Below are 27,533 nucleotides of genomic sequence, written 5' to 3' on the forward strand. Positions count from 1 at the left end.
GTTTAGTTTTGTATTTTGCTTTGCTCTAACTTCCTGTTAAGCTTGCTAGCTTGCTATTTATGTATTTATTTAACTAGGCTAAATAGGACAGCTGAAAAATATTGTTATTGGTTTTTGTTCTTATTTATTTATTTTTTCTGTTTTTTTATTTTATTTTATTTTTGTTTTGTTTTGCCAGAACATTTTTACATGTTAGTTTTGTTTTGCCCCATTTTTTATTACTTTTTTAAAGGGCTAGTTCACCCAAAAATGAAATGAAAATTAAGTCATTAATTACTCACCCCCATGCTGTACCAACCCAGTAAGACCTTCGTTCATCTTCAGAACACAAATGAAGATATTTTTGATTAAATTTTAGAGGTGGATCACTGCTACATAGGCTGCCTAAGGGATCGAAACTTGACGGCCCAGAAAGACAATGAAGAAAATGTTTAAATATTCTATGTGACTACAGTGGCTCAAAAATAAGTTTATCCAGCGACGAGAATAATTTTTATGCGGAGTAATTAATAATTAATTTTATGCAAATTAATTTTTAATTTGTATAAATTATTTTTATATAAAAATAATTTATACAAAAATAACGACTTTATTTGACTATTCCTTTTCTTCCTTCTGGGCCTGAGATGAGAGTTCAAGAGATTTCCACGACGCATGCGCGAACTGAAAATAAGTAATTGAAGTTGAACTCTCATCTCATTTAATTCTCTTGAACTCTCATCTCAGGCCTACAAGGAAGAAATGTAACAGTCGAATAAAGTCGTTATTTTTGTTTGTTTTTTCGCACAAAAAATATTCTCATTGCTTGATAAACTTATAGCTGAGCCACTGTAGTCACATGGCATATTTAAAAATTTTCTTCATTGACTTTCTGGGCCGTCAAGTTTTGATTAGGAGCCTACTGTATGTAGTTCCGAAGATGAAAAAAGGTCTTACGGGGTTGGTACAGCATGGGGGTGAGTAATTAATGACTTAATTTTCATTTTTGGGTGAACTAACCCTTTAAGTGCTTTTATTTGTTTGTTTTTTGTTTGTTTGTTTTTGATTTCAGTTTTTCTTTGTTTTGCCCTGTGATGTCCTCTTTGATCTCAGGAATCCAAAATGCTCCTACTATTAGTGTGAGAATGGCAGGAGAGGGGGCATCGAATCAAAGGCAGAGGGGCACTGGCTTGGGGCCCCTGTGCTGAAAGTGCAATATTTGTTGAGATCCTCCAAAATGACTTCCCAGCCTCAGCAGCTGCCCGTGTGTGAATGGCTCTTTGTTCCTGCAGCTGTTTGCCGAGAGAGAGAGAGAGAGAGAGAGAGAGAGAGAGAGAGAGAGAGAGAGAGAGAGAGAGAGAGAGAGAGAGAGAGAGAGAGAGAGAGAGAGAGAGCTCTCCTCACCTTACTGGGAGAATGAGAAAAAGTTAGAAAGATAGAATAAAGGACGGAGAGAGAGAGAGTTGGTGGCAGTTTCAGATACTGATGAAGATGGGCTTTCATTACTCTTCTCCTGGGTAGCATGTGGTCGTTCTTAACCATTGATGTTTTGATTGACTTTTGAGGTTTTAATCCACCTGTTCCACTGTGCATCTTTGTGTACATTTGACACATTGATTCCCCATAATGCGCTTTAGTAGCATGTGGTGGTGGGTTCAGGGACCGTGCATCACCCGTCGCTGCACGGTTGGATGCTTGCTCTGAATGTGGCTGCTAAACCCATTAGTGAAATGCTTCTGCAAACTAGCGTGACAAACCTGTGATGTTGTTTGGTCAGGATAATAAAGTGTTATTGGCCTGCGTATGCGTATCTTCGCACAATGTGTGGCATTGTGATGTATGCCTCTTAAAATCTGCTACTTTCATTATAGGTAATCTTTACGAGCTGATGAAAAAACTGAAGAGAGTTGTGCGACCTGCGACAAAGAATAAATTCTTAGAAATATGACACTTAAAGGTGATGTTGTCACAGTTACAATAAATACTGAGTAATGTTGTAAATGTTCTTACAATAAGGTTTAGCTTAGGGTTTAGCCAGTAAATATGCATCATCTACTGTTATTATTATTATCATAGTAAGTAACTAGTAATAATGTAACATATATCACCTCAACATACAGTGAAGTGTTACCATAATACTAAACAGTCTAAAAACAATTGGAAATTGCTTTTAGGATACGTTTTTGCTGATGCTTGCCTAGAACTTGATTTTAACCTAACATCACCATTATTTACTTCAAAAAACCCTGAATCTCTATCTTAGATTTGGGACGATGGCCATGGAAAACTAAATTGTTCATTTTGTCAGAATGGAATTAATCAAACTGAATCGGCTCTCTGGGCAGACGTAAATGTTTAAATGCCAGTGTAGATTTGTTTGAAAGGTTTTTAATTTGATGACTCAATATCTGTCACGATGCAGTTGTTAAGTTTATTACTGTGTCATTTTGTCACGTAGTGGAGTACGTTTAAACTAATGCATGTTGTATTTAAGCTCTATTGGTGTGGCATGTGTTGGCATTAGCCCACCCTGCAGTGAACTCGGGTTGGCTTCTTTATCTCTCGAGTTCAGTTGTGGTCGTGTTAATTAGCTGTTGTCTGTTAATGCTCTTAACGGCAAACTCCAGGTTTCTAATCGGACTGTTATCTTCACTTCAGCATGTCATTTATTGTCTTGTTACTAATTTGAAACTGGCCCTTTTCATGCAGCAGTTGTTAGATGATGACCCATGATTGCTTGTTCTCCTCATCCCCACCATTCACATGATGCTTAATTAGTCGGTTGCGAATAACAGCGCCGTCACATCAAACAGAGCCTGCTGTCTCGTCCCATCTAAGCCCACAGGATGTGACCCTAATACTTTGCTGCTTGGTCAGTGACTGACATCTTTCTCTCTCATTCTACAGAGTGTGTGTGGACCATTCAAGAAGACACCCCGCTGCTTCTGTTTCTGCCACGTCTGGCTTCAGGACTGCGTTCTCTTCCAGCCATGCGGCTAACAGCACACATGCACCCCTCCGCCATCCTGTTTTTGACCCTCAGCAGCTTGGCCTCTGCAGGTAAGGACTGTTATCCTTGTAACCCATCATGTCTCTCCTGGGCTTTTGGAATAACAGGTAAAGAGTGAGTGAATGTGGCATGACGTTGCATGAGCCGTTTATATCATATGTTCCGTTTGCCTTATGAAGATGAAGGAAAGGCTGAGAATTTATGAGGGGTGTTTTTAAAGCCTTGCAAAAGTGCTGCTGTGTAACGGCTCTTGATAACGTGAATACCAGAGCTCGAGCTCCCTTAGCTAATTTTATGTTTTAAAGTGTGTGTTTTAAGTGTTTAAGATAAAGTGAACATTTCTAGTCACCAAGCAGAAGCAAATGGACCCCAGCTGCTTTTTTTTTTTTTTTTTTTTTGACAAAAAGTTAGTTAGCAAAATATGACATGTCAGTTGAACATGCTTAATGCGCATTGTGGGGTGACTGTGACAGGGACAAGCCTCAGTATTTACGAAGTCCACCCAAAAATGGAAATTCTGTCATTTGCTCACCCTCAAGTTGTTCCAAACCTGTATGAAGTTCTTTCTTTTGGGTTATGATGAACACCATAACTGAAGAATATGGTTAACCAAACAGTTGACAGGCCTCATTGATAGTATGGACAAAATACTATTGAAATCAATGGGCCTATTAACTGTTTGGTTACTGACATTCTTCAAAATATCTTCTTTTGCGTTTAGCTGAAGAAAGAACTTCAATTAGGTTTCGAACAACTTGAGCGTGAGTAAATGATGTCAGAATTTTCATTTTAGAGTAAACTGTCCCTTTTAAGGGGGCGATTAAAGTTATTTTCAGACGTTTGTTCCGTTAAAATTAGGGCTGTCAAATGATTAACCGTGATTAATCCCATCCAAAATAAAAGTTTATGTGGGTGCACTGTATAATTATTTGAAATATATATAAATACACACACATGCTTTTATATATTTAAGAAATATTTTCATGTTTATACTGTATATAGATTTATATATAATTTATATTATATAAATATTTTATATATAAATAATATTTTTTTCTTAAATGTATGCATGTGTGTGTATTTATATACAGTATATATATATATATATATATATATATAATTATACACAGTGCACCCACATATATTATGTAAACAAAAACTTTTATTTTGGATGTGATTAATCATTTGACAGCCCTAGTTAAAATCAATATTTTCGTTTTCATGTATAGCCACATTTGTGGTCAGAATTATTGGCACCCCTGGTCGTACAAATAAATCTGCGTTGTTTATCCTTTTTATCTTTCACTCATTTTTTTTTTGTTGTTGCAAAAATCTTTTTTTTTTTTTTTTTGAGCAAAAATCTAACTTTCATTGAAGTAAAATCCCTGAGCAAGACACTTATCCCCTAGTTGCTCCAGAGGTGTGCGACCTCTGACATATATAGCAATTGTAAGTTGCTTTGGATAAAAGTGTCATCTAAATGAATAAATGTAAATGTAAAATAATTGAAAGTTTGGGGAAAATCACATTATGAAATAAATGCTTTTTTGAACCTTCAGAAATCATTTTAACATACTGATTTCATTCTCAATAAATATTTCGTATCATCAATGTTGTAAAAAACTTGCGCTGTCTTTGATGAATAAAAATAATTTATTTAAAATATTGTCACTTTTGATCAGTTTAATTGAAACTTTTGAATATTCTGACCCCAGACTTGTGAAAGGTGTATCTGATTAATGTAAATGTATGTATATGATGTGTTACGAGCTCTTCAGTTTAATTGTTATGATGTGCTTGCTGCTTCATCGATTACGAAATTATACGATTAATGATATGAAGGATCATTAACCAACATATTCATCAATAATATGATGAAATAACACTATAATTGACCGTAAGCGTGTCTGTGTCTAGTCTAAAACAGAAAACGGGGCATGTTCTTTGCCGGGACTCTTCGCAGGGCGTGTTCTCGATAAGCTGTGCCTCGGCGCTCATTGTCTTGACAGAGTGAGGCAGTGTTGCCTGTTTTGTCAGGCAATCACGATTCGCCCCCTGTGTTCGGAATTTCCCCGGTTCCTCCCAGCATGAGTCTTCTAGATCTGGCTGTCAGAGAGCAAAGGCCGGGGGGATTTGCATTAAGAAAGTGCTGACAGCCTCAATCTCTCAGCCTCGAAACAACAGTGCCGCACGTCAGCTATGCGTCCTCTAACCCGACTCATGCAGCTCTATCTGTGTGATTGATCAGGGCTCGTTGGCTCAGTCTCTTCAGAAGAGTGATGATTTGTTCCCCTCTGGCACAACAGCCTGACAGATAGTTGCATGCCAAGAGAAAAAGGGAAAGAAAACAATATGGCAGCAACCAAACAAACAGAAGGAACAGGCAAAATTATGACAGTCATCAAGTCTGTGTTGTCGGAACGGAGTGTTATGACTTAAGAGTGTGTGTATTTCACACCGTTCTATGATTTTACTTCATCTTGTTCTGTCGAATGCCCCTTTGTTGGTAACGGATCCCACTGGCCATTCTCAGCAGTTGTGCGACTTCTGTCACTCAAACCAAATCTCGAGAAAAAAAAAAAAGAGAAAAAGGAAAGTAGTGTAAATATTTGATGGACATATGCAGTTGTCAGAAAGCTGATGTTAAAGGGTTATAAAAGTATACAATTCTTAGAGGTGAGAATTATGCCATATATAAATTAGCTAAGAAAGTAGAGGAATTTTTGAATAATTTCATCTGAATTGTTGGTCAGACGCTAACATAGGATAAACACCTCCATCAACACGGCTGGTAAAGAGAGATGTTTGACCCGAGTCTTGAGCTGGTCAAAGCGGAACGGTTCCTGTTAGTGATGGTAGAGCAGGAGGACAAAGGCTACTGTGTCAGAATGTCTCTTGAGTTTAGTGAAATTTGGCCAGAATACAATTCTACCTACCCTTTCCTTTAATACTCATTAGCGAGCATTGTTGCTTTGCAGCATACAGTATATTTGCTTCTTTGAGTCTTCCTCAGACATGCTGCTACCTTTACCTTGAGGCTCTAGCTTCTTTTTAGTGCTGTCAAACGATTAAAATATTTAAATGAAATGAGAAATATATTAATATATTAAAATGAGAAAAAAAATAATGGGACAAAAAGAAATCAAGAGACATTTAAAATAGATAAAAATGTGTGATTAATTGCGATTAATCGCAATAATCGCAATTAAAGTCCCCGTGAAATCAAAATTGAACCTATTTACTTTGTTAGCGCATATTACTAGTCTTGTGGTGAACAATTAATCCGTGCAAGTAAAAATATATTTAAAAAATATTTTACCTTGGTAATCTTTAATCAAAATCTGAAAAGTTACTTCCGGTCTGGAACGGTTTCTTTTTCTGATGACGTAGGTTTCACAACTTGGGTGGGGAAACGCTTAACCACTCCCCTCAAACCGTTAGTTTGCTATGAGCGAGAGATGGAGAGGAGGAGCGCTAGAGTAAAACCCTGCCCTCTGTTCAATATTCCGTTTCACTTGGAAATACGTCACAGCACTGGAGAAAAATCGTTTGCAACTTCCGGTTCACGGGGACTTTAATCACACATTTTTATCTATTTTAAATGTCTCTTGATTTCTTTTTGTCCCATTATTTTTTTTTCTCATTTTAATGCTCTTATCAACATGGAAAAGTGGATCGGCTTGCTTTGTGCAAATGTTGTTTATTGAAAACAACATTGGCATATACTGTGTTCAATTTCACACTAACATTCTCACTTGGAGGAAATAATCTCTCAATGTAACACAGTCCATCAATAAAAGGGTGAAAGAAATACTGACGAGGTCCTGATATTGACGAGGGAGTGGAGAATTCGCATCAGCTGTGTGTGTGTGTGCTTGACCATCATCAAGCGGTATTTTTAGACTGGACGTGCTGCGATGATGATAGCTCAGTTCACAACGACAAAACACACAGAACACTTTGGACTTGTCAATGGAACCATTTGGCAACTTTTTAAAAGTAAACTTTCCATTCAGAATCATATTGGCATCCATTTCAGCGTCTCACGCTCGTCATCCACTCAAAACGTAACGTTAACCAACTATTTGGCCGGCTCGCAAGGCCAAACGAGTGTGTGCGGCGTGCCTGTTGTTTTGTTTACAGTCTAGTTATATCCAAGCCATTGAAATGAATCGGTTTAGCGCAGCGTGCGAAAACCGCAAAGTTTGCTAGGCCAAAAAGACCGTTAATCGCACGATAAAAAGATTAACGCCGTTAAAATGGGTTTGCGTTAACGTCGTTAATAACGTGTTTAACTGACAGCCCTACTTCTTTTACTTTTTTTTTTTTTTTAAATGTTGATAAAGCTGTTCTAAACCCTTGTTTTGGGTAATGTTGATTTTGATCAAATTGGAATCTAAACAAACTTCATGGGCGTCATATCTGGGCTGAATGTTTTCTTTGTATTCCATTTTTTCCTTTTGTTTTAGAGCATAGCGACCTCTCTGGAGTCTTTTGTTTTCTAAAAAAACAAGGACATTATCTAATCTGCAGCATCAGAATGTCTGCAGCCCTGAGCCCTTTCCACATGGACTTCAAATCACTTCCAGTCATAACCTGTGTTCAGTGGTAGTCATCTGATTCTAGAGATGATAGAGGTGTGATATATGAACATCTCCATGTCTTCTGAGACCTTGTCATCAGAACGTCTCTTCCACAACACTGAATCTCCTGTGAGAGTGGAGAAATGTGTAATCTATATAATAGATTAGGAAGAAGATCTGTCTCACTGTGTCCCAGGATGGTTCTCTCTCATGTGATGTGACTGATACAGCAGGAATTGTGTTGCACAGGTGACATGTATTATTTTTAGGTCTATATGTAATGAGCACAAGTTAATGAGACTCGAATTCAAAAGGTCATGAAACCCTAAACTAAATTTTCTGAGGTTTTAACAGAGGTATGCGTGTTGAACTAGCCTGGTTAAAACCAGACCATTCTCAGTTGTGACTGAGTTATGGTCTGGCAAAGCTTCATAGACAAATCGTCCCCTTGGAATTATAAGGTTCTATCTGACATTTTTGTCAAAATTGAGTTATTCACATATTCTTTTTCTGTGACAATTTATTTACATTATGTGATGTGTTTTGTACATTCAGGGTCCCTGTTATTTTTATGTTTGAAAGAAACTTGTTCCCCATACACATTTTCCTATATGGAATGCAAAAACTTTGAAGCTCATTATCTCAAAACTGTTCAGAACGCAGATAGAACCTTATAATTCCAAGGGGACGAAATCAATTCCAAAGGGGCGTCACCAACAGACGTAGCTCAAATGCTTCTGGGCACAATTGGATTGACCAATCAGAGTGATGAAGGAGATGATGTATGCAGAGCGACGTTTGTCTGTTAAAGAACAACTTGAATAAACAAGCAGACACTGATTAGCTACCTGCTCTACGTTTATTTAAAATTAACAGCAAGACAATAGATAAATCACACACAGTAAACAAAACCTTAACAAAAAAACTTTGCAATTTCGACACGCAAACTGGGTAAACATGCAACTTAAAGGGCATATTGCAGGTTAGAGGACCCAACGAGTCAATGCATAGAAAAACAATGTAGGAACTAGATTTTCTTTAAAATATACGTATAAACACGCCACAGAAGCTTCTGCAGTCGTTTTTGTGAGAAAATTTTACTTCCGCGTCTGAAAATGGGCGTGGCGGGCGTGACGCAATGAGCGGGAGAGCGGTCGATTCACACAACAGGAAAACAATGGATCGCATGACATTTCGGACGCTGAGGAAATACTCGTATGACGGATCAAGCCATAAAGTTATGAGCCTGCTATGCTAAAGAGATCAGGGACAGGCCAGGATAATGTCAGACAGAATGGTCAGAGAAAAATTGAGCTGTGATGTGAGGAGAACCAGTGGAGAACAGGACAGGTGCCTTTTAGGTGAGAGACGTGCTTATAGTATACACGTTCGCTAACGATACACTGTGCTCACAATACTGTCCAGATTCTATAACAGGCCAGCAGACATTAGTATGTTTAGGGTAGATTTATATACTATTAAATGTATAAAAACTTTACTTGAGTATATTTCTATACTAAAAGCATAGGCTATACTCGGGTAAATTTTTAATACATAATTTTCACCTTGGTTATAACATAAACAGAACATTAAAGGTTTGAGTATTTAAACAACCAATTTTGTTTTTCAATTACAAGTTTTATTTAGGGCATGACATGACTAGTTACCTATATAACACTATTTGATGCCATTGGTAGTATACCACGATCAATATTCTTGCTTCGGCATACCATGTTGAACTCCATCATATCGCCGGGATGCTAATCATTTGATCTGAAGTGAACGCTACACACGACCGTGTTTTCCGAGCCGAGAGGAGAAATCCCGTCTCTTCACCTGCTCAAACCGCACCAGGAACGAAAGATAGGCTATATAGCACAGTCACTTTTATTGTAATGGAAACTTGTGGACTCAATCTTGAAGTCCTGACAGGCTGGAGTTTTTGCAATCTCCACAAACACAATAATTTACCATGACGATGATAAATTAAAATGCAAAAACTAACGATAGCACACTGACTGACGAGCGCTCTCACTGAACACCAGCCTGCTCTCACTGAGCCGAGGCTGCGGCTCCCTGCTATGACGTCAAATGACGCGATGTTGAAAAAAAAAGCCGTTTTTACTAGCAGTCCAAGAAACGCTCACTTTATCTTCTAAATTAGTGTCCTTATGTTGTTTTAAAACATTTTAAATCCTGCATTAACTTTTCATATGGTATTTTCATACAAGGTTATCTATAAATTTCGATTTTTTTTTTTACCTGCAATATGCTCTTTAAGTTACATGCTCGGACAGATGGCAGATTCGGCTTGAAGTCGTTCATCCTCGGATGCGGCACCGCACACACTGTTACTAAAAAAAATGGACAAAACGTTTTCAGCTGTCAATCAAAGTTAACCACGCCCTTATTTATCATACATTTTATCTATATATCATCTAAACTAGCGAGTTTCCCCCCTCACAGTTGTCAGGCACTCGGAACGGAACCTATCGAAAAATACAATAAAAGTCCATGGGACCAACCTGCAAAAACATGAATTTTATGCTGTGAAAACGGACATTTTAACATGTGGTTTATGGACATATGCTCCCTTTTTGGACAAGCCCCTAGCGGATTTTCAATGTATTGCAGTATTTCGCACTTAGGCTTCATTTTTCAGATTAGAATGTTGCCGCTTAGTGCGCACAGCCAAGGCGAAATGGGTCTTGCGCACCGAACGCTGCATTTTTGCCATGCGCACCTTTGCACTCGTACGGACGCATCGAGTATAAACAAGGATTTACTCCATGTCAGCGCGCACTCTGATCGGTAAAGGGGATCCGTTTATCAAGGACATATTGAACCTACGTGAACAAAAGAGTCATTACTGTGCCGCCCTAAATGGCCGAAGTGGTGAATGAAACACAGACTTTTAAAATTTTGAATAATGTTGAAATAGTCTGAATAATATGTTTAACTTTAACAACTTGAAATAGTTACACCAAAAATTGTAATTCTGTCATATTTAATCTCCCGCATGTCATTCAGCCATGGCTGTCACAAGATTTTCAAGGCAAAATTAAAGTGAATAGCAACTTCCATTTTGGTCTGGTCATGTAAAGCCATTCTGGTCCCCATCCACTTTCATTGTATGGGAAAAGATTAACTATTAAATATCTCTGTTGGTGTTCCATGGAGGAGAACAAGTACACAATAAACATATTTGAAAGGTTGTATATATGATTTTCTGGATGAACTTTCTCTTTAATAAGTATTTTTAAATAAGCTGTCTGTTCTTCAAAACAGTTCTCTCTCTCTCACTGCTTCTTTTCATCCCTTAATTTGTCAGACATTCCTTTCTAAGGACTTTTTGTACATCTGAGTTGCCTTTTTTTTTTGGTCTCTCATTTTGCCAAGCTGTAGATTCTCAGTACGGTCTGTTATTATGGGATGGCAGGGCTTTTGTAAGCCCTCAAGTTTCACTGGTGAAGTGGAGAGTGGAGCAGAAATCCTGCCAGATATTAATTTGCAGCACTTGCCAAAAACAGCTCTTGCAGGATGCTGGTTACGCCGAGGGCCGAGCGTGTGGCCTGTGGGCTGACTGCAGGAACACGCGTTGGCTCATGTACATGGGTGAAACGCCTCACTTTCCCCTCAGCGCTCCATTGTTTTTTAGCCTCCCACAGTCTCGTCATGTCTGTAGGCCCCATACAGATTGTTCGTCTATCCTTCCATTCTGTCATGTGACAAAGAATTAGTGCTAAAAGGTGAGTTTCAAGAAATATAGCTGCAGTTATACTCACCTTGACGTGCTTTAAAGGGGATCAGTCCTTCATCCTCATTTTAAAACAATAAAGGCTCGTCTTTGTGGAGATAAATGACCCTAAAAACCGAATAAACCTTATCAAGGCAGGACTCAACATTAGGCATTGCTCAGGGCCAGTGTGAGAAAGATTCAGGTCTGTTGATGGAACTGTTGTGTGTGTGTTTACTGCATCTTAGGTTCATTGATAATGTGCATGTACTTAAATGATTTTTAGAATGTTTTTGAGTTATAGCCTACATGAATTTTGAAAAAACCCGCCCTACTTTTTTGATCCAGTTCAAATATTGACTACTGTGTGTGTGTGTGTGTATATATATACAGTAGTATATATCGGATGTAATTTATTCCTGTCATAGCAAAGCTGAATAATCAATTGTCATTACTGTTCATGATTCATTAGAAATTATCACATATCATCCTTCTGAAATCATTTTAATATGCTGATTTGGTACTCAATGTTGAAAACAGTGCTGCTTAATATTTTTGCGGTAACTGTGATAGATTTTTTTTCAGGATTATTTGATGAAGAGAAAGCTCAAAAGAAAAGCATTTATTTGAAATACGTCTTTACTGTCACTTTTTTAGTAGAAGTATTATTTTTTTATTGTTGAATAAAATTCAATTTTAATGTAGAAATTTAATTAAGTTTTCACTATTGGTGAACAAAGTTAAAACATTGGCAAGGCAGGTAAAATATATATAGAAAAAAAATCCTTATTGTTGAGCCCTGCAATGCATAAGACATGTTTGTTTAGTCTCTTGCTCTGAGAAAGGACCACTAACAACATTTTATTTTCATATGCTCGTTTAAAATGACTTGTCTGCGTTTCGTCTATTATCAGACAGAATCAGACAGACTATAATAGTGCCTCTCCAAATGTTTGAGGTCAAATGATCTATGTGCTGTTTTATGGTTTGTGTGACGGACTACGTCTGAATGTGTGTACGTCTGTCTGTGTGTTTGTGTGTGTATATGAGGGGCTCCAAATTGTATTGCGCAACCGCTGCAATCTGAGCCGTGGTGCTGTGAAGACAGTGAGATCCAAACCACCACACAACTCCACACTCTGCTCCAAACTGGAAGTAACGAGAGCGAGAGAGATCTCCTTTTTAAACCAGATGTTGCACAGTGATTTAAGTGTCAGAAACCAGACTCCTTCACTGCTCTTGGGTTGGCACGAGGTTGAGGTGTAGGGATGTTTACATAGCAACAGCAACCCGCCATCGGCTTAATTACAGGTTACTGCAATCTACACCACGGCTCCCAATCTGATACTCTCTCTCTCTCTCTCTCTCTCTCTCTCTCTCTCTCTCTCTCTCTCTATCTCTTTCCCCTCCACCACAACCGTTATGCCAGTAAGTGAGTGTGTAGACGACCTCAGCCAGAAATCTAATGGAGAACAGCTGGGGTGACCCTGCATTTTCCATTGTGTTTCATAGAGTGCTGGAAAAAAGAAAAGAAAACGAAAAACACAGGCCACAAGATTTGGAGAGGTCTAGGGAGCGTGCCGTGAATTCATTGAAAAAGACGAGAAGGATCGTATCGCTACAGTTAACTCCTTTTGTGCTGGTTGTGCGAAAAACAAGTAGGCCTAGATAAAACTGCCAGATGAAATCTGAAATAATTATCTTCACACAATTATGTTAACATGTTTACCTACCTCCTAAGAGGAGAGTTAAATTGTGTGTGTGTTTATATATATAAAGCTGAATAGCTGAATGTTCTTCAGGAGTCACACGTTTTTTAACCAATGAACCCTTTAGTGTCGATATGAGACGCATATATATATATATATATATATATATATATATATATATATATATATATGGGCCAGAAGGTGCCTCCTAGTGGTCTAACACTAAACCTACCCCAGAACTAAACCTACCATAACCGAACAAAGCTCCGTGCGTGTTATATTAGACGCTAAAGGGTGCCATAATTTAGACTAAATTTCAAAAGTGTCACTATATGATGCCCTAGAATGAGAACGCTTTGAAATTTACATGACTTTTGCTTTGTTCATGATTTATTGAATATATACGCCTTATTCACGGCAGCGCCATCTTTGATTTTTAATGAGAATGAAAGCGAGGCTGTGAGGGATAGACTTGCATCTCTTCAATGGGCTGTACTGTTATTTAATGTGTTTTCAGATTGTTCTGCTCATGAAACACTGGAAAAAATATCTTTCCAAAAAATGGCAGTTGACAAAAAACTCCCGACAATGTAAGCGGTGAAATTTTAAGTAATCTAGCCGCTTTATTCAGCTTTATACAGCGGATGCCATTGGAAACACGGTAAGTCTATCCCTCACAGCCTCACTTTCATACCTGTCATGGCGCTGCTCTGAATAAGGTCTATGGGATAACTATTTTTTTAAGAATATAAAAAAAGTTTTTGGCTTAATGATAAAAAAGTATAAATACTTATACCTGACTTTTATACAGGTCTAGAAATTAAACTTAAAATGATGCATTTTCAATATTTAGTTGCTTTAGCCAAGTTTAATTCTGGTTCCATCTTATTTGAAATCATGTTAAAACATCTTGAGCCTGTTTGGAATTTTGCTGAGGCCCCGTGGTTGAGAAGCACTGCTTTAGGGTATGTACACTCGATCCAGTCCAATACACAGAACTTAATTCTCTCAGCACTTCAGCATAGGTTATAGGGAGTCTCATAGTCAGATGTTAGAGGGTCCTGAAATATTTACTGTGCTGTAGCTTGCTTTTCCTGGCTTTTCTTTTTCTTCTTATTTTCCTTTTTTTCCTCTTTCCTACCTTTAAGATATGTTTCTGAATAAGCCTCAAAGATAGAAAATCACATTTCCAGGAGTCATTGATCTGTATAGTAAATGCTTGATAAGGGAAGCATACTCTGGTTACGTATTTGAACAAACTCCCTAAAGTGTTAAGTGTAAAGTGTTGCTTCAGTGCGGGATTTATTACATTGGTTGTTGTGCATACCGTGGCAGTTCAGAATGTCTGATATTGAAAGTAGCACTAAAAGCTAATGCTCTATTGCATTAAAAAATAACCACTCTCAGTAAACCCTACTCTAAACCTTACCAATAGTGTTACCAAAAGCAAATGTGAGATAAAATGAATTTGTAGCCATTTTAGTTTGCTTCTTCAAGTATTTTAGCATTTTTTAGCGATACTTGTGTTTAACAGGACTCGTACTCGGAAGCTTTGCATCTCAAGTGCAACGCTGTACCTGATCTCTGAATATTTATATGGAGCTGGTTATGTGATGCAAACATAAAAATTTATTAGATTGCAAATCCTACACTAAAGCATATTGTGCAAGGAACTGTGCTAAACTAGGTTTTTGTTATTTGCTAGGTCTAAACTTACCATGCAATCATATTAAGTGAGTAAAAGTGAATAGAAGTATGTGGTTTTATTGCCTCTAGTTTTAAATCAATTATATGTACGTTTTTTGTAATTTTGCAAAATTGTGCAAAGAAAGGCCAATTTTCCAATGTGACTTTGAAGTGACAACTTGGACAAGTAAACAACAGTTTTTTGACTGGTTTTTGCAACAAAAAGCCCCAGTTTGCAGCCCATGTCCCGTCGCAGATAATACAACAGATTCCAAACCGAAATTTCAAACTGATCTGAAATCTAGCTGCATTATTCCTCAGCATTACATTGATAAAGTATGGGAAAGGAAGGGTTTAGGGTGCACTTTGGGACAGGGCCTATATGTCATTCTGACTAACACTTCACACTTCATCCAACCCTTTTGTACCTTTTTCTGCTGAGTGCCAAAGACTGTTATGTGCTTGGAAGAAGGAGGGCTGACTTTTGACTTGTCTTCCATTGACAGCCTGCCCTCTGACCTTAAAAGGGCTGATGGCATACCCTCTTGAGTGTTTTACAGCTTTTGAAACACTTATTCAACATGCTCATGCCCTCAGCTTGCCGTTCCTGACTCACACTTACAGAAAGGTCTTTATTTCCTATGTGCCCACTTCTGGCAGGCTTGTCATTGGTGCCCATCAATCATTGAGACAGGTGCGAGCATAAAACGACAATAACAAAAAACTCTTCTATAGATTTTCATATATATATTTTTTTAACTTTGGATTGCTACACCCAAATCCAGTATCCAATTTGTAGATCATTTAAATGTTTAAAGGTTTCATGAACTAGCTTTTTAAATTTTATTATATTGTTGTCTGAGGTCAACTTATGACGTTCGCTTGGTTTTTGCATTCAAAAACATAAAAATGAATAAGTAATATGCTATTTTATACCCTAGTTTTGAGCCTGGCTGAAAAACGTTAGGTTTTTATGGGCGTCTCGCACTGAAGACTTGGAAGTAAACGCACACTGCTGTGAGTGGATAACAGTTTTGCATATTACAATGAGTTTCAACTCACCCGTCTATGCACTTAGGGGAAATTGTTTTGAAAACGTCCAATGTTGTAAAATGGCAACCGGAATGATTCGCCCATACATGTTCGACCCAGAGTCCGTGTGTTGGACCATTCCTGTCAGATCCAATAAAGGCGGCACAGCACCGTTCTTTAATCTTAATCGGTCTGAAAAGTCTTGTTTACAAAACATTCCTCAGTAAAATGAAGCGAACAGGCAGACAATGTTTTACCTCATCAGCTGGAACGTCATTAAAAATAAAGTTTATCCATGGAATTATTGGAATGCAGAGGAAGCATTTGCAGCCACTGTCTTCTTCCACAACCAGGTACTGCACAAAATTCTGTATTGCTCGGTACCTTGATCCAGTTTGTCATCACGAGGTAGGCCTATGCTATTTAGCTATGGGTGTAATGCGCGAATCGGTGGGCGGGGCTAAACCGGCCGTGTTGAAGTAGGCATTGATTTTCTTCTGCAGGGGTGGTGTTTTATCTTCTTTGATGTCATAGTTCCCCACTTTGAAAAAAACGAGTCGTTTGCTTAGCCGAGTCGTTTGCAAAAGCTTTTATTGGACTAAAAATGACTTTTTCAGTTCTGAAACTTACAGGATATTTTTAAAATATGATGACCAAAAGCTCAAGGAAAATTTGATTTCTCAGTTCATCACCCCTTTAAATGATCTACAAATTGGATACTGGATTTGGGTGTAGCAATCCAAGGTTTAAAAAAAAATATATTTTAGGCTTAAAAAACAGGCTTATTGGTGAATGAACACATGCCTGTTTAGCTTGAGCCAAACAGCTTCTCAAACAAATGACCGGATCCATACGGATGCTAAGTTTTTTGTTGTTGTTTTTGCATTTTCTGTGTTGATTATGTGAGGAAATCTAAATAGTCACATAACTCTCTTATTAGTAGATGAAAACAGTGTAATTCCAAAAAAATATTAATATATATTTTTAACCCCTTAAATGCATACCTCAGGTCTTTAGTGATCAGGAAGTCATTCATTACCCTCATCCTCATTATTATTTTTTTAAAGTTAGTCATTAACCGTGTTCATCTATCAATTCTTTATAGTTGTATAGGTTTGGAAGTTTTAGGGCGTATCTTCAGAGAGGATGTGGCGATGTGTCCTCTCACCGATGACTCAAGAAACATGACGTCTTTTGTTTATCTGAGGAGAGTCCTAGAAGAGCTGCCATGGAGGGAAGAAGAATCGCTGTCCAAATAGCCACAGGACTTAGAGTGTTTACTCTGACATCGGACCCTCACTTTCCCTGTTTATGTGCTACAGACAACAGTTGTCTCAAGTTTATTCAGGTGCTATAACAGAAGAGAATCTTCTACGTGTGTGCATTTGTGTTTCTTTGTGAACATTACTGATAGAATTTAATCATTCATGAACTTCTTCATGAAGAAATTTAGTCTTGCCTTGGATTCATTGTGTGAGAACTATACTTAAGGTGTATCCAAGGACCTCAAAGAGGGATTGTTTTCTGATTAAAAGCAACAACAACAAAAAAAGTATCTGCTCAAACCTAGTGAGAAGGCACGTTCCCCTTTGCGCACCCCATTTTCGAGGAGTCAGCCAGTAGTTGTGCTGTTCTTATGCTGACAATGCAGTGAGGTCAGAGGAATGTTTAGTTTGCCATTACGGTAAGAGGCACTACAGGGAACAAGCTGTACAAGTATCATTGAAAGCACTCTTCCCTGCCTGATTGAATGGAGGACTATTTTCTTCTAATCAAACACCATGAATCTCCTGCTATTCCATTGTGTTTTTGATTAACTATTGATTTTGATCATGTGACTGCTAAATCAATAGCATTCTAAGAGAGATAGTGTGTCTGTTATTGTCTTTCACTATTGATCTTGGTGATCTATTGCAATCCTTTGTATTTGTTTGCTTCTTCGAGGGTTTCAACCCACTTTTAAGGGTTGATATTTTTTATATATATATATATATATATGAAGAGTTCAGATGCAAAAGCCTCTAAGTGCCATTTGACATTTTCTTCTAGAATGATCATTTTTATCAAGCTTGTATATTTAAGTTCAGTGATTTCACTTAAATGGCAATGAAGATTACCTATTAATTGTTATTTAAGTGAAATTACTGAACTTAAATATACAAGTTTGAAAAAAATCATCATTAAAGAAGAAAATTTCAAATGGCATTTAGAGGCTTTTGCATCTGAACTCTTCATATATACACACATTTTTTTTATTTTTTATTTTTTATTACAATTGTCACATAGTTGTGGAGTTATTCCCTTTACTTTAAACAACTGTAGCCTGACTACATCAGACTTCGTACTTCCGCTCAATTTTAGTTCAAATTTAGTTCGCTTTTGTACTCAGTCTGAATTGCGACCTATCTCTCAGTGTTCCTCCGGCCTGAAAACAGCCGGCCAATCAACGAATACAGGGCGGGCTGAGAGCTGTGTCGTAGACTCTATAAGCGCCGATTTTTGGGAAGGTTTGGGAAATGAATATGGAGATACGGGATGCAATTTGCTCTGTTGTGGATAATATTCCTGCCTGGCATTTGCAAACTGAAGCTCGAACAAGAAGAACATTTTGAATGGAGGTGATGTTTAAGTTGGAGAAAGAGTTGATTGCGTTATGTGATTGTAACCAGGGTAACCAGTGAGTTTCTGCGAGAAAGAAAACACTTTTCAATTATGCCATGCCATACTCTGTCTACGAAGCAAAGCGAAGTAGCAGAGTTTGGTATTACCAGGCTCAAACAACTGTGCCCTTATAAAGTGTTCCTTTAAACAAAAGTTAGTGCACCTGTTTACCAATTTTATTCCACCATATTATAATGTCATGGAAATTCACCAGTTCGCCCAAAACTTAGTTACGATTTGCCATGAGAATGAGTTGGATGCATCTTGCATGTGATCTTGCTGTTCTAGCTAAGCTGCTCTCTATCTCCCTTGTCATGTGCATGTTGATGTATGAGGCATGCATTCCTGTTTCTTTACGTGTATGTCAGCAGTCAGACTGTATGTTTCGGCAGGTCGGACATTAAAGCCGGTCGTGCACACACATGTGCAGGTCTGGATGGAGCAGCTGTCGACCTGTTTGTTGAGAGTCTTCCTCTCCTCTTTTCTTCTCCTGTCCTCTGGGAAATGGCCATGTGATCTTTAACTTCAAAGAACATTGATTTATACTTACCTTAGGAGTACTGATATGAGAGAGAGAGAGAGAGAGAGAGAGAGTGAGAGAGAGAGAGAGAGAGAGAGAGAGAAACAAAATGCGAGCAGGGCAGAGGAAAAGTCTTATGTGAGCTTTGGCGTCTCTCTAGACTAGTAACGATGGCCATGAATTTTACTCTGACCCCAGAGCTGCCTCTTCCTCTCTTTCTCCTCTTGCCTGAGAAATGAAAAATGTGTCCCCATCGATATGCGATTTAACATCTGAGGTTCAATGCCATGATTGTCCCTGAACCTTTTGCCCTGACACTGATTTACAGCTCTTTATCCATACACAAAAATACACCTGGTAACATATTTGGACATGGAACAAAGGGTTACTCATTACTCCTTAAGGGTTACTCAACTTTGGGCTGGATTTTGCTGTCGCAGCGAGATTTCCAAGGTTTGCGACAAAGCTCCAGATCATGGCCAAATCTGAGTTAGAGGGTTTGTTTGATTTCTTTTTAGAAAAGCTGTATCAGATTTGGTTTTGCTGGCAATGAGGGATTGGCATCACTTCCTGAGCCCAAATCCAGACCCTTGGCCTTTAACTAAAAGTGTCTATGAATAAAGTATTTTTCTTGGAAGTTTCTAACTTCATTTTAAGTGGGCACTTTAGAAGTAATTCGAGGACCCTCAATGCCAGAAATGTTCTTGTTTTGAATTTCTACAAGAGCATTTCCTGCCTCTCCATGTGACCTTAGCCATGTTTTACTAACTCTCTAAATTCAATAATGCTCCAGATCATGGCCAAATCTGTGTTTGTTGCGGTCTCCTGTCTCGAGCAGTCACAGACGGTGTGATATTTTCAAACCAGTTTGATATTATTATCGCCTCATGATCTTGTACTGTGTGCAGTGCAGTGACAAGGGGGAAATAATCCAGCCAATCACAGTGCAGATAGTAAAAAAGGAAAAATCTTGTAATCACTTGCATGAATTTATGCAAGTATTTTCCATTGTTGGTCAGGACTGTCTCTTTACCAAAAGTGTTGTAGCTTGTGCACCTTTTCAGTGTTGTGTTAAAGTGCGCACTGCATTGAATACGATGACAGATGACTAAAAACCTGGTTGTGTAGTGTGAACAAGTGGTGTGTGGGGTTCAAAAGATGTTTTATATGCCACATAAGTGACTATTACCATTGTCCCTGGTGAAGTGTGTCTTAAATCTGTCACTTGCAGTTCCTTTACTGGATGCTAGATGGCCGCCACAGGGTTCCAGAATTAACACTCATCAAGTGCCAAATGTGAGGAAAAGGTAGTTATTCACCAGTTGGTCAGTAACTTCATAAGGAACATAAATACATTTTAAAAAATAAAAAATATTGACCCTAGATGCAAATAGGCATTTAGCATATCAGTAGGTTTTGAGACAAAGTCATTGCCATACCCGTCTTTGATCATCCCTCTTCTCTCCTAGACATGAGTGTTTTTCATGCCCTCATATTTTCAAACTGTAACTGAAAATTTAGTTGTTTCGAACTAAACAATGTTAAATAGCTTCTTCTGGCATTTGATTAACATCACACTGATGTTAAAGTTTATGACGTATGCTGACAGCATGCAGAATTACCTCCTACTACATTTTTGTGTCTTTCGTCCATATTCGCTCCCCCTCTCTTCACCTATATGTTGCTCCTCAATGGCATTCTGCGTAACCATATTTCATCCATAGACAGATGAACTTAACTCCCTCTATTCCCTGCTGATGAGTACATTGGCTTCCTGTATTTGTGGCCTCTGGAATGGGAGTGAGTTACAGTAGGACAAGCAGGATAGGTCTTGTGATTACAGATAAAAACACAAGCAGGTAGAATATTGTGTTCATTAAATGTGCTTGGTGTATACAGAGCCTGGGAATTTCATAGAGCAGCAAAGAGGCAGAAGGTTTTGAGGATTGGCCTTAATCCCTCATTCTATATGACAACAAAAATTTGTTTCCTTATGGTTTATGTAGATAGAGTCCACCATGCTGAATCTGTGACCCCCCCAGAGCCTACATCTTCCTCTGTTCCCATTTACTGTCATGAGACTAGACTTACGGTGGTTTACGTTTAATTAAAGACATATTCTTTAAAGCTTTGCTGCACATGATCAGGTTTCACGTTATGTAACATAGCTCAGCATGTTTGGTTCAAGGTCAAGGTCTGAAAATACTGATGATGTATTTAATGGTAAATGTTGCTCATAAAGCAATGTTGCTCATTGCATTTTACTTTATTAATTTAATGCTTTTGAAGTGAAAGAGGATGTTGGGTGAAAATTAGTGTTATCTATTGTAAATTGATTGACAGGCTGAGAAATATGGGTGGATATTTAGAAGACTAGTTATTACATAATAGTTACATACACTCTAAAAAATGCTGGGTTTTAACCCAATTTTGGGGAAAATATGGACAAACCCAGCCATTGAGTTAAAATGTAATTTAAAAATGCATTGTGCGTTTTTGTAATATATATATACAATAATATATATATATATATATATATATATATATATATATATATGTAATACATATACATACTGACTTTTTGGACTTTGTATAAATAACATTAATTTGTAATGAATGCACATGATTAATGGTATATTTATAAATTAATATTAACCTAGATTCATAAATGCTGTAAATACTGTTTGTTGTTAGTTCATGATACTTAATGCATTAATGTTATTCCACAGCTCACTGGAATACTCTACTCTAATTGGTCAATCATGGCATTCAGTGGTCTGATTTTTCTTAATCTCCGTTGTTATGCATAACTGAAACTGGCATTATGTATCACACCACAAACTCACTCTTTCTTGTTTCTCAAGTTGTGTCCAAATGCCCAACTAGACACTGTGTACCTATAACTATGTATTATACTGTGTACATATAACTATGTATCGCTATATACAAATCCAATGGCTGGGTTTGTCCATATTTTACCCACAATTGGGTTAAAACAACCCAGCATTTTTTAGAGTGTATTAACAGGATTATTAATATAAGATGAATGACAAAATATGTAGTTAAACCTTTTTTTAAATAATGTGCACAGAATCATTCATAATAACATGCATTCTGAACATATATTCTGATTTAAAAAAAAAATCACATCCAGGTACAATGAGAATGAAAAATAGGCTATATTGTAGTTTTGTGTATGTTGAGTCAGAGGGTTTGTTTGATTCTCTTTAGAAAAGCTGTATCAGATTTGGTTTTGCTGGCAATGAGGGACTGACATCACTTCCTGATCCCAAATCCAGGCCCTTGGTCTTTTTACTTATCAATTATTTTTCTTGGAAGTTTCTAACTTCATTTTAAGTGGGCACTTTAGAAGTAATTCGAGGACCCTCAATGCCAGAAATGTTCATGTTTTGAATTTCTACAAGAGCATTTCCTGCCTCTCCATGTGACCTTAGCCATGTTTCTCTAACTCTCTAAATTCAATAATGCTCAGAAACTGCTTTGAATATCTGCGGTTTGAGATAACTTTCTGTTATTTTACCCTGAAGATTTAATTTGCATGAAAGAAAAAATAATTCTCAGAATATCCGAGGACATAAAAGCAACCTGTGGTGAATTAAAAGTGAAGTGTGTGGGAAGTGCCAGAGCCCGTCTTCATTTTCTGCTTCTGTAAAAGCAATACTTCACCTAAAAATGAAAAGTCTTAATTTACTCCCCCTTCCATTGTTCAAAACCTAAATTAGTTTCTTTTGTGTAACACAAATTGAGAAATTTTGAAGACTGTGCTGGTTGCTCATTTCTGACAAATTTACAATAGATGGGGACTGAAGCTTTAAAGCTTAAAAAATATGCAACAAGAACCATAAAAGTGTTGTCTGGGCTACTCTGCACTCTACTAGCAGTCATACAATAACATTGTGTTATTGCTTATTAAAATTGAATATTTACTGAAAAACAAATTTTGAGTTAAATCTTTTCAAAGAATCACTTTATCATGGTCTTTATATATTCTGAAATTGATTCGTTCACAAATTAGATTGATTGAGTTGATTTAAAGGGATAGTTTGTAAATTTTGTACTCATTTACTCACCAAAATGTTGTTTCAGACCTGTTTGACAATTGGTTATTGTTTGAATTTTAACGATTTCCGATTCTGCTTATTGATTCCAATTCTTACTGACTCCTAGTTTCGATTCCAATAAGTTAAAATAAATAAATAAATAAATGAATAAATAAATAAATACTCTAATAAATTCATATAATAAAGTCTGATTGCAAAACATTTCATTGTAGCTACCATGAACAATATTCAACAGGCTAAATAACACACTTGCACAAGGAACCTTTGCTTTTTAAAACTATGGTTTAAAAAATACCATAGCAAAAACAACTAGCCTAATATAAATTTCAGGTATTATTAAAGGAATGTAAACACTTGGAATATATATATATATATATATATATATATATATATATATATATATATATATATATATATATATATATAAATGCAAATAAATAAATGCAACTGAACAAATATACAATTGAAATAAACAGTGTTTTAAGATTTTATTCAGATACAGAAACTGTTGTCAAATGTAAAATAACATGGCAGTTTACAAATAAAATATACATAAAAAATATAGTCAATAAAAGTTATTCAGTCAAGAACAGAACTATTAGGCTGCTGTCACTTTAAGAGCTGCACTGATCCAATATAATGCTCTGCGTTGTTTTTGTCAACTTAAGACATAAACTTTACGTTCACTTAAGACAGAGCCCAATGTGTTTACAAGGATAAAACATATTTTTGTGTGTATTTGTACATTCAAGTGCCAAAATATGTCAGTATCGCCCATGTTCAGATTTAGAAGCGGCACAGAAAACAGCAGGTCTTCTTGTGCTTGAATGATTTAAGTCATATTAAAATGCACACAAATGAATTGATAAAAGGGATAGAAATTTAAATTTTATAACAAGTATCCAATGACCTTAAGTATCCGAATCCAGAATTGGAATCGATTTTCGATTCCCAACACTTTCTATCTTTCTTCTCTGCAACACACAAAATATATTTTCATAAATGTGAGTTCTTACCAAAACAATTAAAGTCAGTGGGATCCAATGTTGTTTGGACCCTAACACTCTATATTGTCTTCCACTGAAGAAAAAAGTGCAGGTTTGGAACTAAATGAGGGTGAGCGAATTTTCAATTCGAATGAACTATTTCTTTACACTTTGGGCTGTTCCTCACATAAAATTACTTTAGAAGACTTATCTGCACTTATGGACTACTTTTATAATATTTTAATGGGGCTTTTACCCCCCTTTGAAGCTTGAAATCTTCAGTACCCATTCATTGTAATTGCACGGAAAAGAGTAACCAGCACAATCTACAGTATTGCTCCTGTAAAAAGTCAGGTTTGGAACGTCATGATAAAGAAAATAACAGAGCATTCATTTTGGTGTGAACTATTTCTGTAAAGCTCTCAAGAGCCGCAAAAAGGTTTTTGTGCCTTATCAGATTCAGGGGTTTCACTTTTCCCTCTCAGTGAGCACTTTGAAAAGTTTCTGTGTTACACAGTATGGAAGCTCAAAACACGTGGTCCCACGTAAAGCTCCGGAAAGTCATGCATCGACGCTTCTCACTGTATGAGCTCAACAGGGTCGGCATACACGTGCACTGCTTGTGTGGACACACTCTTACACACTTACTTTTGTGCACACTCTACTGTGCTATCATCTCTATTTTATCGTCTGATTTGGACAGAACAGTGGGATTTTTTTTTCTTTCTTTTTTTCTTTTCTCTCGGTTTTACCCACAACCTGTCATTCAAGTCATTTAATTGGCAAGTGTGAGTTCGGACACTGTTTGTATTTTCCCACCTGAGAATATGTGACAGAATGTGTGTGTTTGTGTGTGGTTTTTCTGTTCAGTGGTGCAAGTGCAATATTTTTGCACGCAAGATAATGATGCTAGTGGAGATAGAAGTTAATTTACTGTAAATGGCAGAGAGCTGTTTGTGTGTTGTCAGAAATGTTTGGTGTAGACCCAGTTACAGATGTGCTGTGGGTTTGTCACTGAGCATCAATGAAACAGGTGCATGTGGGCGTTAGTAACATATTTCTCTTTGCAAGGCAGCAGAGGCTTTGGCAGATTGTCGCAATGTTTTTTTTTTTTTTTTTGCAGCACAGTATGTGTTTACACATACTGACACAGTTTGTCTGGAGCTAGAAAAGCCATTTGTTGGAAGTAAATATTGTTTATGGCGTTAATGCCTCCCATTGGGTCATTAACAAATAAGAGTTTTCATAATGACATTTTTAAGATTTAACATGTTACATCAAGCAATTATATTATACCTTACACCTTGAATATATATGAGTGTACACATCTTAATTGTTGTTTTCAAAAAAGCTTTTACAATATATAAGGGAAATTTAATTTCTTTACAAATATTGCTATATTTCAATGCGTTTTCATCCCTCGGGCATCATATAGTGACACTTTTAAAATTTCGTCTAAATCCAACCCACATGGCACCCTTTAGCGTCAATATCAGTGATGCACGGGTTGATCCGAAATGAGCGGGTGCCTGCGGTCACCCGCGGTTACCCGCAGTTACGGGTCATCCAAAAATGTTTTTAATGATATTCGGGTCGCGGTCGGTCGGGTCGTTTGAAAAAAGATGCCAATTAAACATTTGTATTAATATAGTACTAGACACAATTTTTGATGAAATATACATCCCTACACATTATTGGCTCAATAACTGGCACGAAGATAACACACAAGCTCAGTCTAAACAGTTCTCGGTTCTATACTGGTGATTCGAGAACCGCTGTCCCTGTGCGTTCGGTATCTATGCGCAGTATCAGCTGCTCGTGCTCATCACTTCTCTCAACAGTGGCACCAACATGTCTCGGTTCAGTGAACTGTTGGAGTTACTGGAGTAAAATATAATTCAGGATATTGATTTATTTCGATTCGGAGGGACTGTCAGGCATGTCCGAAAGTGAGTAACTTTAGTAACTTGTGGTTTAGCGCTGACGCAAGACACGAACTGTTTCGAACGATTCAGTTCGATTTAGTGTACTGGTTCGACCGGTTCACTAAAAAGAACCGGTTCAAAAGAACGATTCGTTCACGAACCGGCCATGTCTATGATCACTACAGTCTGCAGAGAGATGGAGGCGGCAAGAGAAAAGGTGAAGACTGGGGAGTGGAAGCCCCGCAAATACACAAATAGAAAGAGTAAAAGTGTGGGAGGCATTTGCTGAAATAATGAAAGATGATGACTGGCTTTGCCTTTGTTATAGGCCTACGTCTTCTTGCGATGCTGTGTTGTTACACGTCTATGGCCCAATAACGCTCCGATGAGCATTTACTACTTTTAAAAAATGCGGTCAGGAAGCGGGTCGGGTACAATTTTTTTTAAACTTTTTTTTTGCGGTCCGAGTTGCGGGCGGGTAGTTGAAAACGTCGGTCGGTTGCGGGTTGTTTATACATTGACCCGCGCATCACTGGTCAATATAACACGCACAGATCATATTCTAACTTTTCATCATGTTGAACTACATAAAATTGATTAGTTTTATGTACATTTGTTAACCTGTCTAATAAAGTAACTTACACGCGAACACTTGTGTCTCTGTCAAGTCAAAGTTAGTCGCGGACGTGAAGCTCTCGGCATCTCGAAAGATGTTGATCTTCGTTTTAGTCCTCTTTTTGTCTCAAAGTCTGGTTGCCATGATCCATAATGTTTGAACAAAACAACAACAGCGTGAGAGTCCTTCTAGGCATAACGGGCATAACCGGCATAACCCAGTTGTCAGCGTCTGTCGCCATGGTACTATTGCAGTACGAGGTTGCACGCCATTGTGACGCCATTGAGTGGCGACTTCTCACCCCTGCTCACACGCCCCGTTTCCTTGGTTAAAATCGCAATTTTCTCACGATTTACAAATAGTTGGAAACAATTGGGATATTGTAAGTAATCAACAAAACATAATATATGAAAAGTACATTAACATTGGCCTTGTGTTGTCTTTTTTTTTGGATAATTTACTGCAAAAATCCTGCATATTGTGCCTTTAATCGTGTCGCCACCCCTAGTTTTCACTATATGGTCTTTTGGGACTGGGGAGCGAGTTTTGAGCTCTCAAAGTTTGATAATGTTGTCATAGTACAATTAACTTTTATTTCTCAAGATCAAGGATGATAAACAATTTCGTGATATAACAACTAACATTTTTTTTAACCTATTGAACACTTTTTGTACACATAGACTTTTTCAAAAAGTAGCTTCACAGGGTGTTAGATCTAAAACCCCTCAAAGAGGTGACGCGAGACAATGAAACCTCCCTGAGCATAAGAAGTGAACTTTGGGGGGACCAAGAATGAAAGTGCAGAGCTGGCAGAATACGACATTAGAAGAAAGATCAGAGGTGTATCTGAAGTGTTGGGATTTGAAGCTGAGCTCTTTAAAGTGCAAGAGTGCTAGACTGCTTTTTAAGTCTTTAGGCCTACTGAACTGAACAACGGTGTCTCTTATTCTTGTATTTCTGTGGGCGTCCAGCCTGCAGACAGCCACAGACCCTAACAGCTGCCAGATA

General features: G+C 37.5%; 1 protein-coding gene across 2 annotated transcripts in view; it reads left to right on the forward strand.

Annotated features, from left to right (window-relative positions):
* The window catches only part of tgfbr3 (transforming growth factor, beta receptor III), a 141,256-nt gene that overhangs the window by 11,131 nt on the left and 102,592 nt on the right, over positions 1-27,533 (forward strand). For both annotated transcript variants that reach the window (XM_039691532.2, XM_039691533.2), the window contains exon 2: positions 2,887-3,039. In XM_039691532.2, coding sequence (XP_039547466.2) covers positions 2,970-3,039 — 70 coding nt within the window. In that variant the 5' untranslated portion in view covers positions 2,887-2,969. The remainder of the gene's footprint in view (positions 1-2,886; positions 3,040-27,533) is intronic.

Source organism: Pimephales promelas, chromosome 8 (genome assembly GCF_988280905.1).
Source record: "Pimephales promelas chromosome 8, fPimPro1.hap1.1, whole genome shotgun sequence".
NCBI lineage: Eukaryota > Metazoa > Chordata > Actinopteri > Cypriniformes > Leuciscidae > Pimephales > Pimephales promelas.